Consider the following 14,385-nt stretch of genomic DNA (forward strand, 5'->3'; position numbering starts at 1 on the left):
CAAGTACAGGCAAAAACATTCAGACCCCCCCCCCCCCTACAGCTGCAGTGTCATAGCGATTCTCCGTTTTTCTAATTTCACCCCCCCCCCCAAAAAAAAAAATCAACAAGATAGGCTATCGCCCTCCCCCATTTCAATAAATGGTGCCAAGGTGAACATAAAGATTAGAAAGCGATTAATTTAAATTCAAAAAATCACAAAGAAACGAAAAGCACTTAACAGAAATTTTTGTTGGCGTTCATGGCGATTCGGGGAGGGGGGAGGAGGAGGAGAGTCCGTTGAAAGATACAATTTCTAAGGCCTCTCTTCATGGGACATAATTATGAGCCCAGATCTATCCCAACAAAGTTTAGTTAGGATTAAAAATTACATTCTGGAAAATGTCCTAAGAGGACCACCGTCATTTTCCCCCACGGCAATCAAATCAATCTTGGCCTCTAGAAAGGTATAATCTGAAAATCAATAGTTGTATCTGACAAAATTTGATCGATTTCAATCCCTTTTTTATGAATATCCTGATGACTAGAATCCAAGTGTCCTTCAACCCCCCCCCCCCCCCAAACAAAAAGACCTAATTGAATTAGAATCAATGCATGACACAATTATTACCCAAGCTGATCAGGAAGTATCTCATCAAGTTTGATTGAGTCAAAATATTCTGATGAAAAGAATTTGGGGACTCTCAGCCCTACAGTCATCAGCTCGGGCGCAGACCCAGAAAAAAAGACAAAGAAAAAATAATTAATTCGCTTTGTAGAGGTTGACTTAAGTTCAGACACTCAAAAGTTAGAAACAGGGCACTAAATCTTACTTCCCACCCATTTTGTTTGGGATTTGACGTCTCATTCTAGAAGATATCAGGACTATGATATTTTAGAGTCTTGATCTGGAAGATTAAAGTTTGGTTGAGATCTAACAAGCCAGTCTGGGAGATATAATGACAAAATAAACTTATGGACCCCTACCGTCTCACTTACAGAGGCTAGACTGATTGCGACAAGACTAGCAAAAGACACAACTAGGAGAGTAGCTCTTACTTCCCACGCAACTTTAGTTAGGATCCGACAAATCCTTTCCATAAATGTATGATGCCTTCCTATCAGGGAGAAACTGTTCCTTGCTATTAGGATAGGAGCCCTTACTTTGAACTAAGTGTGCTTAATGTCCAACACCAGCTTCTGAAAGATGGCAAGATGATAAAATTTGGGATCCACTTCTCCCCCTCCGTGAATTGTCAGATATGGTAAGGACCAGGAACGGTGCAACAATAGCACGCACTATTGCTTTTCACTATTTTTAGCTGAAGCTTTTTGTTTTCCGACTGCCATTTGGTAACACGTGAGTAATTTCACATCTACCAGGCATAAAAATTGATATGCGTGTCGAATAAAGTCCTATTTCATTTAGAATAAGACCACAGTAAACGTTTTTTTTTTTTTTATAGCCAACGCACAAGCAAGGAATATATACAGATGAGAGTCACCAAATTTAACCGCAAAGAGCCTAGGTGATCTCGGCGAAGAAGGTGTAAAACGGAGTCCAGATAGTATAATAAAACGTCAGTGAGCTGTGTTATGTATTACACTTAAAAGTTATATATGAATAAGTAAATCTTTGCGAATATGCCTACATAGTGCTAAATTTTCTGGTATGAAAAAAGATAAATAAATACAAATTTACCGTTTCAACATATGTATCAACTTTATTTTTCTTCGGTGGCACCGGCGCTGCCTTGACAGATTTGGCAGGAGTGAAAGGAGCAGCACGCTTCTGTGATCTTTGACCTTTCAAGAGGGGCGTTTCCACCTTGTCCAGTGGTGTAGAGGGTCGACTCCCTTCAGAGTCAATATCCTTTTTGTCGGGATTTTCCCTACCAATCTTTGCAGACATCCTCTTAGCTTTCCTTAAAAAAAAAAAAAAAAAAAATGCTTAATTGGTATTTCACATTGCATCTTCAGAATTTAAGTTGTGGAGCTTCAGTATTATAGGAGTGTTTATGATTGGCCTATTAACCGCATTTCTATCAATCAGAAACTGTTTGAAATTCTACAGTGTCGCCATTCTTTCCTTGTCAGCTTAATACCGTTATCCTTCAGATCAGTTTTTAAATGTCCTCTTGCTTCTGCTTAGTTTCAAAGCCAATGAAAACTACATCACGTTGCCAGGCAAGGGCGAAGTGTTAAAGCAGCCGACATTCAACTTTGTCGATGATTTGAGGAAGCAATATTTTGGCTTTACTTATCCGTCATCGTTCTAAGACCGATCACACCATTCTACAAACTTCTAAAATAGTAATAACAAGAAGAGTTTCTTGTTCTAGAAAAACTATGACAGGTTGCTTTAAGACGGTCTTAATGTACCCAGTTTCAGCTTCAAATTACCTTAATTCTCTGTTTCTTCACGTCCGATCAATGTTTCTAGCTTTATAAATGCACGTGCTAATTAAGTGCTACTTTCCTCCAAAACATGAAACCTAACTCAATCCATGCATGGTTTTGTTGTCCACTTTAAAGTTACAAAACTACAAAAGGGCGATAAAAATGAATAAATAACAATAAGGCAAATACTAATCACACACTCATAATAACACACTGGGAATTAAACAAAGATAAGGAACAGTTATTAGTCAATAAGGATAAATACAAATTCATAAATGTACAAAAATAATAAGGAACAATAACCGAGAAAAAACACCGGCAAAAAATATCTAAGGGCATTTCCATTGCCAGACTATGGTGAAACTTTTAAACCTTCTCTTTATAGCCAGATACAGACCACGCATATAACACTTTTTGCTTATCATAGAATTACTTTTCCAAGTGGAAACACACAACGAATATTTTAAAAAGCGATAAAAACAAGACGAGAGTGGGCGTTTATTTTTATCCGATGGAAGAGGCCAAACGGGGAAAAAGTGAAAACGTCAGGCATATCAAGGGAAAAAATACTAAACGCGGAAGCTAAAATTAAAAGAAATGGTCAAACATACGAGCATCCTGTACGCCTTACAAACTTCACTTGAGAAATCTAGATATGCTACATTTGAAGCTGGTGTAACTGTCCCATCACAAACTTTATACCAAGAACGATGGCATCACTTTTGCACATAAAAACAACAACCTTAGGTTTATTTTCGTAAATAAACCAATATTCGCGCTCGACTTCTGCATAATTCAAAATCGACACAAAACCCCTTAATAGAGAATTGTTAAGGCACACAACCTGCGCCCCCAAGGCCAGACATTAATAAGATGTACTTTTAACATCCATGCCTGTGACCTTCACCAGCGAATCCGTATAGTATCATATAGACTAGAATATCGCCAACATTCGCATAGGATTACTCGGAGAGAAGAAGGCCAATTATTATAGTAAAACCGAGACAAGAGGTATTCAGCCTCTGAATACCAACACGTCCTGCGATTTTAATTACATTTCCCTCTCCCTGATAGAGACGATAAAATTTTTTTTTTACCCGAAAGTGTATAGGCTAACTTTCACCTTTAAGCACTAGGAAATGAGCAAAGGGTAAGCTCCATTTTTGTATCAATCACAGATCAATCTTGTCAGAGATGTAGTGTCAGTGAGAGACTATAATAATGGTTAGGACAAATTTGAAGGTTTTGCGGGTTTTCGCCTTCGTATAATATGGACGAAAACACTCATACGCTGAGACCCCTCCTGTCAGCCCCTACTAAGAAGTCAAGAAACAGTAAAGCGCCTATCTGCTAACAAAGGTAAAACAAGATATTTATTTTACTTTACAACCAGTAAATCATTTTAATATCCCCCCTCTTTGCAAAGAACCTACGTGAAGAAATCGCCAATTGGCAAAATCAGCTTTAGTGACTCTAAAGTACAGCCAACACAAAGGGGCTTGTTTAGCCTGGAAGGAAAGGAGGACTGACAAGTTATATTAATTTGTAAGACCTGACAGACTTTCTAGTAGAGCCGAATTCCGATACAAGTGGTAGGGAGACTTGGTTTTGTTGGTCATTATTTTATGGATCACCATTGGATAGCTCACTAGTTTTGTCTTGCCCCTTTTCATTGATCTGGATGTCCAACCCTTTCCTAATTAGTTCTCAGAGAAAAACCCGGGGAGAAAAACCGTTTCCAGAGAAAAACCCGGAGAGTAATGAATGTTTGATCACACTTTAATCCTCCATATCTATATTGCTCTACTGTTTGTCCCTTTGAGAACAACTTTATAAACAGATTTTGGCAATTCGTTTGGAAGCATGAAAACGTCATTTGAGAACTTTAACGGGTGACAGTGAAAATATCCCATAGAACTATTTGAGCAACAAAGTTGGTGCGTCAAGAGCAGATTTGACTAAAATAATTTAATGTAACTACTCCCCCACTGCATAATTGTCCGATTAGTTCCAACAGATTATTACAGTTCAATCACAATTAATTGGCCTACTGCTCGGAAAACCAATCACGATTTCGTTGAAAATGCAGACTTGCTTACAATTATTTGATTAATTACCTCTTATCTGTCTATTGACAATTATAAAAGATGCAATTGGCCTGAGTTTTCTGGTGATGAGGTATTGCAAAAATTGCCCATTAGGATGGATTTTAATGCTTCCAAAGAGTAGTTATATCCCTAATAGTTGGGGACGGGGATGTAAGTTGAAAAATATGGTTCAAATTACTCTTTTTCATTTTTAATCGCTCATTCTTTGAAAAAAATTTAATAATTTCTTAATTCACACTACTTTTTCATTTACAGATTCAAACAAATGAACACGTAGAAGAACGGGTTCAATATTTTAAACAAGAAAGTGGACAAAAAAAACACAACTTTTAATAATAAATAAAAGTCTACGCGAAAACTTACACAGCCATATATATCTTAAAAACTTACAGCAAATCGGGAATTCATTTTTTTTAAAGATCTCCATAACCATTTTTTGAGCAGTTTTTGGTAATAGTGGACGCCAAATGTAAAACAAAAAAATGTAGGTGAAAAAATCAACAACAAAACAAGCTTAAAAACACCTCGTTCCAAACAGCTTAAGAAGACGTACCTGTCCTTTGAAGGTGCAGTTGTCTTTGAGAATCAATAGATCGTTGGAATTTTCATGGGAAAAAAACATTGTCAAATATAACTAATTAGTTTTATTTATTTATTTTCAAAGTCCAACGTTGCAACACTGACTAATATATGATACTGCCCCAAAATCTCATAGCTTTGAGATTTTGAGAGGTGCACACTCCTCAAAATCTGTGCACACCTTTGGTGCTGCAGATTCTTTTCTGAATTTCAATTGCATAAAGATAACTACTTTAAGCCTTGCATCTTTGGAAATCATTTTGGTATTATTGAGTAAAATATTATGATCAGCATTTTCAAAATCATGTTCTTTAATAAAACAACATAAACTATCATAATTTGATTCAGTCTGTAGGAGGCATGATGTTTAGCCAGTACGCTATGTGGTATTTAAATGTTCTTATGAACTATAAACATGTTTCATTTTTATTAACTCGTTCACATGTCAAACCCCTCGAAGACTTCCCAAATGATTAAAATAAGATCAAGGGTAAGTGGAAAGCTGCAACCCAGAGGATTATATCATAACTCATTTAGTTGGTTAATTTTGTATAAGTTGTTCCTTGAATTCAGTTATGTTCTGGATTGAACAGGCAAAAAGCCTTATCTTCAATATGGCTTTTACAGCTGAAATCAGTTGAGTGAAAACAATTTTCGTCCACCAGAATTGAATTTTCATGAAAAAAAAACCTACTTTAAATCTGTGTGATTTACTTTTAGAGCCTGAAAAACCACCACTAGAGACTGAAGAGCTGGCGGAAAAAGTAAAAAAGCATGAGCAACTTCGCCTGAAAAAGCCAGAGCGTAGACGGGGCCTAACTAATTTCTTAAACCACACTGCCCTTCTATTTATTTCTTTTAATAGTTAAAACGAAATGAAAATTGTAGCGAAACAGGTGTAATATTTTAATAAGACAGTGAAAATAACAAAGAAACGTTTTTTAATAATAATAAAGGTCCGAAAATTTCGGCCTCACGTCCGGAAGCTTTTTGTAACGGACACGAAAAAAGGAACAGCGAAAAACCAATAAAACAAAAACAGAAAAAAACCTACTAAATCAAACAAATGCATATAAAGAATGGGGAAAAGAACAAAAAAATTATAACGATAGAATTAATATCTTAATAAGATGTAATATAATAATTATCACCAGCGGATTAAGGCACCAAAAGGGCAGAGCAGAACAAATTATGTTGTCTGTCTAATAAATGGAACGTCGCAAAACAAGAAAATAACAGAACAGACCACAGTTGGTTGTTTGACTGATTGAAATCTAGCAAAACGAATGCCTTTTCATCTTAAAAAATTTAATTATGCCCTAGGTTAATTATAATTCAACAAAAGTCTAAATAACTTATTGCGCTTGATAGGTTGCATAAATTTTTTAATTTGCCGATCTAGCAGAAGCATGTTACCTCTTTTCAAAGATCAGTTCATCTTGACCGTTGTCTGTAAGGTTTAAACTTATTTGAGACTGATTATGCTTAATTTCAATACTTAAAGTATTTGAGGTTTTGACCAGTCTTTTCATTAATGGGATTCAATCTACATTACCCTCCATCTTCATTTATACTAATTCCCCATTGAAAATTTTCTTAATTTCTATTATTTCTCTAAAACTTTGCAACAGCCAAACCCACTTACCTTTTATTTAATTCATTGATAATTAATTATCACAATTATCAAACGCAATTATCAAATATTTGATAATTATGTTGGTCTAATACAAAGTTCTAGGGAACTGATAGAAATTAAGAAAATTATCTATGGGGATCAGCATAGATATAATGGGGAATACAGATATCCTGTTTATAACAATCAGAGGCAACGCTATAGCGTTGCCTATAGTAAAGGCCATACGGCTCCAATGTTTTATTATTATTATTTATTTATTCTTTTTTCCCAGAGGCACTTCATAGGGAAGGGGTCGTCGTAGAAACTTCAAATGGGGCTCATCCGAATAAAAATGGAGAGTTCTAGTGCTCTTATTAAGGGTCAAAAGTAATTGGAGGGCAACTGCCCCCCCCCCCTACGCCCATCATTCCCCCAAACACATCCAATCAAAATTTTGAGATAGCCATTTTGTTCAGCGTAGTTGATTTCCAGATGGAAAATATATTTTTGAGAAGGACAATCCCCCACATCCCTCGGGGTAAGGGTTTTAAGTTATGCCCTGGGGCCATATAAGGTTTTTATAGAAGGCGTTGTCGTAGAAACTTCAAACCAGGCTCATTCGATTGGAAATTCAAAGGGCTAGTGTCCTTTTTAACAGTCGAAAGTGATTGGAGGGCAACTAGTCCCCCCCCCAAGCCCATCATTTCCCCAAACACATCCAATTAAAATTTTGAAATAGCCATTTTGTTCAGCATAGTTGATGTCCACATAGAAAATATGATTTTTGAGGACACTCCCCCATAATCCTCAAGGTAAGGGTTTAAAATTATGCCCTGGGGCATATAAGGTTTTTATTGAAAGCGTTGTCGTAGAAACTTCAAAAAATGCTCATTCCATTGGAAATTCAAAGTGATAGTGCCATTTTTAATAGTCGAAAGTGATTGAAGGGCATCTAGCCCCCCCCCAGGCCCATCATTCCCCAAACACACCCAATCAAAATTTTGAGATAGTCATTTTGTTCAGCATAGTTGATTTCCAGATAGAAAATATGTTTTTGAGGAGGACACTACCCCACAATCGTCAGGGCAAGAGTTTTAAGCTATGTCCTTGAGGTATAGAAGGTTTTTATAGAAGGCGTTGTCGTAGAAACTTCAAAAAAGGCTCATTCGATTGGAAATTAAAAGGGCTAGTGCCCTTTTTAAAATTCAAAAGTGATTGGAGGGCAACTAACCTCCCTCTCAGGCCAACCTTTTCCCCAAACACATCCAATCAAAATTTTGAGACAGCCATTTTATTTACAGTAGTTTTAAGTTCTAGAAATTAGGTCTTTGAGGATAAAAACTCCCCCAGAGCCCTCAGGGCAAGGGTTGTAAGTTATGCCCTGGGGGCGCATAAGGTTTTCTATAGACAACATTGTCGTAGAAACTTCAGAAAGGGCCCATTCGATTGGAAATTTAAATGGCTAGTTCCCTTTTTAATAGTCGAAAGTGATTCTAAGGCAACTGACACCCCTCCCACGTCCATCATTTCCCCAAACAAATTCAATCAAAATTTTGGTATAGCAATTTTGTTCAACATAGATAAAAGCTCCGGAAATTATTTTTTTGAGCAGGACACTCCCCCCACAGTCTTCAGGGGCAAGGGTCATAAGTTATGCCCAGGGGGCATATATGGTTTTTATGGAAGGAATGCTCATATAAACTTCAAAGAGGGCTCATTTGATTGGAGATTGAAAGTTTTAATTCACTTTTTAAGCATCAAAAGATATTGGAGGGTAACCAGCTTCTCCCTCCTCCCAAACCTTTTTTTTCCCAAATGCATCCAATAAAAAATTTGAGATAGATATTTTGTTAAAAATAGTTCAAAAATTATATAAAAGAATTTCTAGTGTCGACACAACCCACCAGGGCCCAGGGGCAAGCGTTGTAAGTTATACCCTGGGGGCATTTATGGGCCTTATGGAAGGGATGCTCGTATTAACTTCAAAGAGTGGTCATTTGATTGGAAATTGAAAGTTCTAGTTCACTTTTTAAGAGTAAAAAGAGATTGGAGGGCAGCTAGCCACCCCCCCCGCCACGCCCTTTATTCCTCAAACCCATCCCATAAGAACTTTGAGATAGCTTTTTTTTTTAATATTTCAATGACCATATAACGAAAACTCAGGGGTCAACACAGCCCCCAGGACCCGAGGGCAGGTGTTGTAAGTTATGCCCTGGGGGAAGATATGGTTCTTATTGAAGGGATGCTCGTACAAAATTCAGAGATGGCTCATTTGATTGGAAATTGAAAGTTCTAGTTCAGTTTTTTAGATTCAAAAGAGATTGGAGGGCAACTAGTCCCCTCCATGCCCCCTTTTCCCATAATGCATGCAATAAAAATTTTGAGATAGTCATTAAGTTAAAAATTTTCTCAAAAGTCAGAAAACAAAAACTCAGGTGTCGTCACAACCCCCCAGGGCCCGGGGGCAGGCGTTTTAAGTTATGCCCTGGGGCATATATTGTTCGTAGGAAAGGGATGCTCGTATAAACTTCAGAGAGGGCTCATTGGATTGGATATTGAAAATTCGAGCTCACTTTTTAATAGTAAAAAAAAATCCAAGGGCAGCTAGCTCCCCCCCCCCCCTTCTTTTTCAAAACCCATCTGATAAAAATTTTGAGATAGACATCTTGTTAAAAATCTTGCCTTTCCCTGTGCCCCAGGGCACAGGGGAAGGCGTTCTAAGTTATGCCGTAAGGGCATGTATGGTTCTTGTGTAAGGGATGCTCGTATAAACTTCAGAGAGGGCTCATTTGATTGGAAATTGAAAGTTCTAGTTCACTTTTTAAGAGTCAAGAGAGTTAAACTAGCCCCCCCCCACGCTCTGTTTTTCCTAATCTCGTCCGCGTCAAATTTTGTGATAGCCCGTGTTTGGACATTGTTAAAAAATTAGATAACAAAAACGCCCCCCCCCCCCCGAGCCCGGGGGATAGGCGTTGTAAGTGTTGTCCTGGGGGCGTATGTGGTTCTTATGAAAGGGATGCTAGCATAAACTTCAGAGGGGGCTCCTTTGATTGGAAATGGAAAGTTCTAGTTCAATTTTTAAGAGTCAAAAGAACCCGCCTGGGGGCATATATGGTTGTTATGGAAGGGATGCTCCTATAAAATTCCTAGAGGGCTCATTTGATTGGAAACTGAAAGTTGTAGTTCACTTTTTAGGAGCCAAAAGTGATCGGAGGGCAGCTGGCCTCCCCCACACTCCATTTTTTTTCCCAGAAACACTTCATATAGGGGTCGTCGCATAAACTTCCAAGTGGGCTCATTCGATTGGAAATCAAGAGTTCTAGTGCCCTTTTTAAGAGTCAAAAGTGATAAGAGGGCAACTGGCCCCCCAAGCCCATTTGCCCCAAAGACATCTGATAAAAAATTTGAGGTAGCCATTTTGTTAAAAATAGTTCAAAGATCATGTAACAAAAACTCCTTTACGTATGGCCATTTCGTTAAAAATAGTTAAAAGATCACATAAGAAAAACTCCTGTGTCGACCCCCCCCCCAGGGCCGGGGCAGCCGTTGTAAGTATTTCTCTGGAGGCATATATGGTTCTTATGGAAGGTATGCTCGTATAAACTTCAGAAAAGGTTCATTTGAATGGAAATTAAAAGTTGTAGTTCATTTTTTCAGAGTGAAAAAGATCAGAGGGCAACTAGCCCCTCCTGCTCTCCACGCCTTTGGGTTTATCGGGGATAAACCCATCCGATAAAAATTTCAGGTGACTATTTTGTAAAAAATAGTTCAACCATCAGATATTAAAACTTCAGGGTCGACACTACCCCCCAGGGCCCAGGGCGTTGTAAGTTATACTCTGGGGATATATATGGTTCTTATAGAAGGGATATCGTATAAACTTCAGAGAGGGCTCATTTGATTGAAAATAGAAAGTTCCAGTTCACTTTCTAAGAGTCAAAAGTGACTGAAACTTAATCTAGTTCCCCCAACGCCCTTTTTCTTCAAACCCATCCGAAAAAAATTTTGAGATAACAATTTTGTTAAAAATAATTCAAACATCAGATAATAAAAACTCCGAGGTTGACACGAACCCATTTTTCATTTTGATATTGTTACTTTGATATCAGTTTTGATACTTTGATGAATATTTGATTTTTTTTTTAAGTTTGATTTTGAAATAAGGAATTTTTGAGAACTTGAAATTTTTCGCAATCAAAAACGAACAAAAATTAATTAAAAAAACTTTCCGAGACATAAGCTTTTCAAAGAAAAGTAAAGGCCATTTTAAACTTAAGCTCAGCAGATACAAATACCTTTTAAAGTTCAAACTCAAAACGACCAGAAATTAATATTAAAGAATAAATGAAACCTAAAACGAACAGAAATTAAATAAACAATCATAGCAAAAACATACAACAAGTAATAATATAAATGAATAAATAGATCTTAAATCGAGTAATGTTTAGATTGAATAAGAAAATCAAGCTTAAAATGAAAAACAATATTTTTCCTATTGAAGCATAAATGAAACTAGACAAGAACGTAAATTGAAAAAATGCTCAATGCACAAAAACATACAATAGACATTAATGTGAGTTAATAAGTATACCTTTAAACGAGTGCAAATTTAATTCACTATGAAATTCGAGCTTGAAAAAAAAAAAATTAACCACAGACAATAGGTTGGGTGTTATATCTTTCTCTTAGTGTAAAAGTCTAAAACCTACTGCGTCATTGGCGCTTTAATGAATACTATCTGTGTCTTGGATAAGCTTGGGTAGTATAAACAACATTAAATTGAATATTTGATGTATAATGACTTTAATTGTTGAAAGATCCATCAGTTCAAGAGTTTATTTCACTGTAATTGTATTTTTATCTTAAATGCTGTAAAAACTTGAAAAGAAATTATTTGTAATATAATCAGTCTTCAGTTAAGTTCCAATGACGCAGTAAGATTTTGGGTTTTATTGAAAATTAGGAAAAGAGGCAGTATCCAAACGATTGTTTGTAGGGAAACTATATTCGTCTTTAACAACTTTAAAAAGAGCCAATAAATTAAACTGAATATTTGATGTATAATGATATTAACTGCTGAAACCTCATCAGTTTAAAAGTACAAAAGAAAATATTTGTCACAAAATTGGTTTTCAGTAATATTGCGATATTCCGTTTATCAGAAAGACAACAAAATTTGTTCTATTTTGTTCTTTTGGTACCTTAATGCGTTGATGATAATTATCGTATTTGCCTTTATTCAAATGTGAGTTTTATCCTTTGAGTTTTTTTTGGTTTATTCTCCTTTTCTTTATATGCATTCATTTAACTTATTTTAGTTTTCTTCTTCTCCTTCCCTTTTTGTTCCCTTTTTGTTTTTGTTACTTTTTCACTGCTTTATTAAAACATTAGGCTACATCCGTTTTTCTATAATTTTTATTTTGTTTTAGTTGTTAGACATGAACTACAGATAGATTCTGACAAGGATTGAATTCTTCTTTGGCAGAGTGATTACAAGTTACTCAATGAAAAAGTTATCGTCACATGGAAAATCCTTAGTTTACTTCTGTTTTGCGGATTTAAAGTTAGCTTCTCTAACTGAATAAACTTTTTGTTTGCTGTTTCCAGTTTATTCATAGACAAAAATGTGCTATTGGTGTTCCTTCTCAGATAGGTGTCACCAAAAAAAAATTCTAGAATGACAAGAATTTCACTTTTGATCAGACATACTAACCCTCACAGATTATTTTTGGTTGGTACCACACCTAAACATTTTTCAAATACTGATTTTGAACTACTTTAATAAAAGAGATCAAGCCACACTTTTTGCTAAAAATTGAATCAGTGTAGCTCTTACAGCAATTGATCATTATTACCCAGGATGTGCAAAAACAATATTGAAGAACTTACGCCTGAAGTTCATGTTGTTTCTTCAGATCCTTCTGTTTTTGTAGATTTGCATCGTTGTGCTTCAGTACACGACTTTCTGGAACCCATTCATCCCAGCTAGTTGGAAGAGAAAAAACAAATTAATGATCACGAGGTTAATTTCCAAATATGTCACTATATAGTAGAAACTTGAGAAACATGACAAATGTACTCCGACACAGCATCCCCAATACAACAACAACTGAAAAGATCATAAACACTTAAATTGACAAGAGCCATCCAATTTTTGGTACCATATTGGGCTTCAGTTAAGTACAAAAAAATTAAGTTAGCATAAATAAAGTAAATGTTAGTGAACAAAACAATAGAACAAAGATAGGACTTATTATTTATTATGCAAAAGAATAATTTGGATCTGACAGAGATTAATTGCTCTTATTTTTGGAAAAAATATATGCCCAAGCCCATGGGGTCTGGGACACATTTTCACAGCCTCCCCTGTATCCTTGGAATATTCAAGAGCGATCACCTTCATTGATGTTGGATTCTACCAAATTTCCATATTTGAAAGAGTAAAAAACAAAAACCTACTCTATTCTTCAAGTACCAAGGGTTCATCTCAAGATCCCAATTTTGCTGACGAGCCTTTTTAAGAACAAAGATAATAATTCAATCCAGTGATTTCATCTACAACAAATAGTTAAAACACACCTTTTTATGTGGCAAGACTAATGGTCCCTTGTTATGTCAGTAATTTTAATGTAATTTAATGTAAAGTAAAATTTATGTATTAGGGAACAAGGTTAATTGACCCCTGAACTGCCTGGAAAACCTGTTTCAAGATGCCCTAAGTAACTTTTTTGTATTTGAAAATTTTAATATAATCATCTACTTTACCAATATAACATAGGGAGTGTTAGCAGGGACGGATTTAGGAAAACTTCCAAAATGCATGGTTAACATTGGAGTAGAAAAATGGTTTATCGCTCAAATAAAAGCCCCAGAACTGCTACAAAACTGTGATTTTTCCAGATTTTTCCTGTACAGCTAGAAGAAAAACAGGGGAATGCTCCTGCTTATACCATTTGTCCCACTAAGTACCGTGGGTGGTATATCTTGGGACACGAGGTGGTATACTCTGGGACATAGTAAAAAGATTCATGTATAGGTAGAAAACTTTGACTATTCATTGTATAAGAAATTCGACTTCAAAAGTAAAAATATCTTAGGCACAAGACTAGACTACCAATCAGTAAACACGAAGTATGACGCTGCTCTGGAAGCTGTACCGGGTGCTGGGGTAGGAGGCGACAACTTTTTCAAAATGTTTTCCCTTGGATAAAATATTGAGTCTTCTCGGTCCGACCATTTCAACTTTCTAAGACCGGCCATGCCCATGGTGCTCACTCTGACACTGTTCTTGTTTTTTTTCTTGGACAGACCCAGGAAAATACTCTCCTTCGTAAACAACTTGAACAAAATCTCCTGTAGAGACACTGTCAAAGATCTCTTCCTCTTTCTCATTTTCATCTTCCGATTCACCTATTTTCATCAAATCATCACTGTCATCATCAAGAATAATTTTTTATCATCACTTCCTTCTGAATCCGCAAATAACTTTTTTGTTGTCTGGTCTTTTTTTGCTTTTTCAGCTCTTCCAACACTTCTAACTTTTGTTCTAGCCCTACAACCCCGAGATTTCTTATATTTGTTATCGGCTTCTTGTTCTTCAATATGTGTTTTCAAAGGACTGCCAATAATAATCTTTGTAGAGCCCCTCTTCCTGCCTCTGCCACTCAGTACACGTGGCTTAGCTTTAGGGTATGACCATACTTGT

The 14,385-nt window shown here is 36.3% G+C and overlaps 1 protein-coding gene across 4 annotated transcripts in view; it reads right to left on the reverse strand.

Annotated features, from left to right (window-relative positions):
- The window catches only part of MRG15 (mortality factor 4-like), a 69,852-nt gene that overhangs the window by 27,194 nt on the left and 28,273 nt on the right, over window positions 1-14,385 (reverse strand). For all 4 annotated transcript variants that reach the window (XM_089102673.1, XM_089102672.1, XM_089102676.1 and 1 more), the window contains exons 3-4: window positions 12,570-12,665; window positions 1,681-1,903 (exon numbers count right to left, since the gene is read on the reverse strand). In XM_089102673.1, the coding sequence (XP_088958799.1) occupies window positions 1,681-1,903; window positions 12,570-12,665 (319 nt within the window). The remainder of the gene's footprint in view (window positions 1-1,680; window positions 1,904-12,569; window positions 12,666-14,385) is intronic.

This window comes from Artemia sp. Qi Xiang Cuo, chromosome 16 (genome assembly GCF_049724085.1).
Source record: "Artemia sp. Qi Xiang Cuo chromosome 16, ASM4972408v1, whole genome shotgun sequence".
Classification (NCBI taxonomy): Eukaryota; Metazoa; Arthropoda; class Branchiopoda; order Anostraca; family Artemiidae; genus Artemia; species Artemia sp. Qi Xiang Cuo.